Source organism: Buceros rhinoceros, unplaced genomic scaffold (genome assembly GCF_000710305.1).
Source record: "Buceros rhinoceros silvestris isolate BGI_N320 unplaced genomic scaffold, ASM71030v1 scaffold32305, whole genome shotgun sequence".
NCBI lineage: Eukaryota > Metazoa > Chordata > Aves > Bucerotiformes > Bucerotidae > Buceros > Buceros rhinoceros.
This window is the reverse complement of record NW_010411636.1, coordinates 2966-5136: the sequence shown is the minus strand read 5'-3', so window position 1 is coordinate 5136 and position 2171 is coordinate 2966. Positions and strand designations below refer to the sequence as shown.

At 60.4% G+C, this 2171-nt stretch overlaps 1 protein-coding gene across 1 annotated transcript in view; it reads left to right on the top strand.

The window, feature by feature from the left end:
- Window positions 1-466: 466 nt before the first annotated feature.
- The window catches only part of LOC104493413 (MOB kinase activator 1A), a gene marked incomplete at its 5' end in the record, with an annotated part of 2660 nt that continues 955 nt past the window's right edge, over window positions 467-2171 (top strand). The window contains 4 exons of the mRNA XM_010136085.1: window positions 467-633; window positions 830-923; window positions 1871-2004; window positions 2101-2156. Of these exons, the coding sequence (XP_010134387.1) occupies window positions 467-633; window positions 830-923; window positions 1871-2004; window positions 2101-2156 (451 nt within the window). The remainder of the gene's footprint in view (window positions 634-829; window positions 924-1870; window positions 2005-2100; window positions 2157-2171) is intronic.

The window sequence follows — 2171 nt, the reverse complement described above, 5'->3', positions numbered from 1 at the left end:
GCTGCGGCGCTGCTGGCCCCGCTGGAGGGACGGGGAGCCATGCCGTGGCTCGGCTGCTGAGCGCAGCGAGATGACAGTTTGCGTTTCGGGGCTGGAGGATCCTAAAGCGCTATTTTTAGCGAGCCGTTTCCTACGGCCCGTTGAGCACCCGGTGTCTAAGATTTGCCGCTGTCAGACTGACCTGGCGGCAGCTCATTTTGTTCCAGGCTCTTCTTTCTGTCGATGCATCTTTGGGCTTTGCTGTGAATGTCTGTGGTTTTTAAGAGGGCAGGTGGAAGAGGGGGAGCATGCGGGCGGCTTTTTTGTGATGCTCTGTCTGGCACGTAGGATGTTTGCCCCGACAGTGGGGGGAAACGGGGATGGGCCGGTGTCACCCCAGTTCAAAGCACCGAGAGGGGGAACGGGGCAGCGCTGCTGGGCAGGGAGCGCTGTTAACGGCCTGACTGGGACCGTTCTCTCTCGACAGTGGGAGTCGATCTTCGAAAACATTCAAACCCAAGAAGAACATTCCCGAGGGCTCCCACCAGTACGAGCTGCTGAAGCATGCGGAGGCGACGCTGGGGAGCGGTAACCTCCGGCAAGCTGTTATGTTGCCTGAGGGAGAGGACCTGAACGAGTGGATCGCGGTGAACAGTAAGTCCTGGGCAAGAGGGACCTGCCCCAGCGTGGAGAGAAACCCGCAGACCTCTGGGGTTTATCCTCAGCAGAGCCTCGGGCAGTTCAGTCGGGCCACGGGGGTCCACCCGAAGGAAGGTCTCTCCTGCGCTACCCAAATCCATTGGGGTGTTGAGGTGTTGTCCCTTTGTAACCTCGCCGCGTTCCCTTGCAGCGGTGGATTTCTTCAACCAGATCAACATGCTCTACGGGACCATCACGGAGTTCTGCACGGAGAGCAGCTGCCCCGTCATGTCCGCAGGACCACGGTACGGCGCGGGCGCGCAGGTCGTTCGAGCGGGTGTAGGAGGAAGCTCAAGAGAGGGTGGGACGCGTCTGGACAGGGTGGATCAAGTCCCTGTGGTGCCTGGGAGCTGAAGACGTGGCATTGAAACGGGTTGTTTTACGGAAAATGACAATCTAAGGTGACCAGGAGTCCTGCTGCGGAGTAACCTCGCGGCGTGCGGTGCGCGGGGAGGCCGCGGCGAGGTTTTTCTGGTTAAAGCTGGCAAGGGACCCTCGTGCTGGTGGAGACAGGTCCGTGCTGTGGGGGCTGCTGGCGTGATGCACGCTCCTCCCAGCGCATGTGTCCTGAGGTGGTTCAGGGGCTGCTGCCCTCGATTCCCGACTGCTTTGTGCCAGGAGTGCGGGGCCACGTGGAAATAACAAAGGTGTGTTTGGGTGTGAAATGTTTTTAGGTGGAACGTTCTCCCCGTGGGGGTTTGCGTGTTGGTTCCGTGGTGGTGACGCTGCGGCGGGGCTGGTGTCTGGGGCAGCGGCAGGTTGCCCGGCCGGTGGGCAGCGTTTGTAGGGCGCTCTGTAACATCCTGCCCCGAAGGAGCCTGTTTGCAAGTTCCTGCTTCTATCTTTGGGGACGTTTCCTGTCACAACTTCCTGTGTCAGTGGCTCCGCTGGGTTTCGCTTGCTGTCGGTCAAGAGGCGACAGTCAAAACACGGGGGTGTTCCTGCTGCTTTGGAAGGGTTTCACAAAAGCCGTCGGAGGAGGCGGGTTGTGCTGGGTGGTGGCCTGGTGTTACAGTCAGCCCCTGCCCCGGCTGACCCATAAACACACCCGCTGACCGGAGCCTCCGGCAAAGGCACGGCCCTGGGGACAGTCCCTCGGGGAAGATGGCCTTCAGGAGCGGAAGTTCTTGGAGTGGCCCCAAACCGCAGTTTTCTCTCTCAGAGCCTTTCTCTCCCGTCCCTGCCCCCGCAGGTACGAGTACCACTGGGCAGACGGCACCAACATCAAGAAGCCCATCAAGTGCTCGGCTCCGAAGTACATCGACTACCTGATGACGTGGGTGCAGGACCAGCTGGACGACGAAACCCTCTTCCCTTCCAAGATTGGTAAGTGCTGCCGCGCGATGCGACGGGGCCGAGACGCCGCCAGAACATCTCGCTTTGGTACTTTCAACAAACCGGGGCCTCATCGGTGCGTTTCAGGTGTCCCTTTTCCCAAGAACTTCATGTCGGTGGCCAAGACGATCCTGAAGCGGCTGGTCCGCGTCTACGCC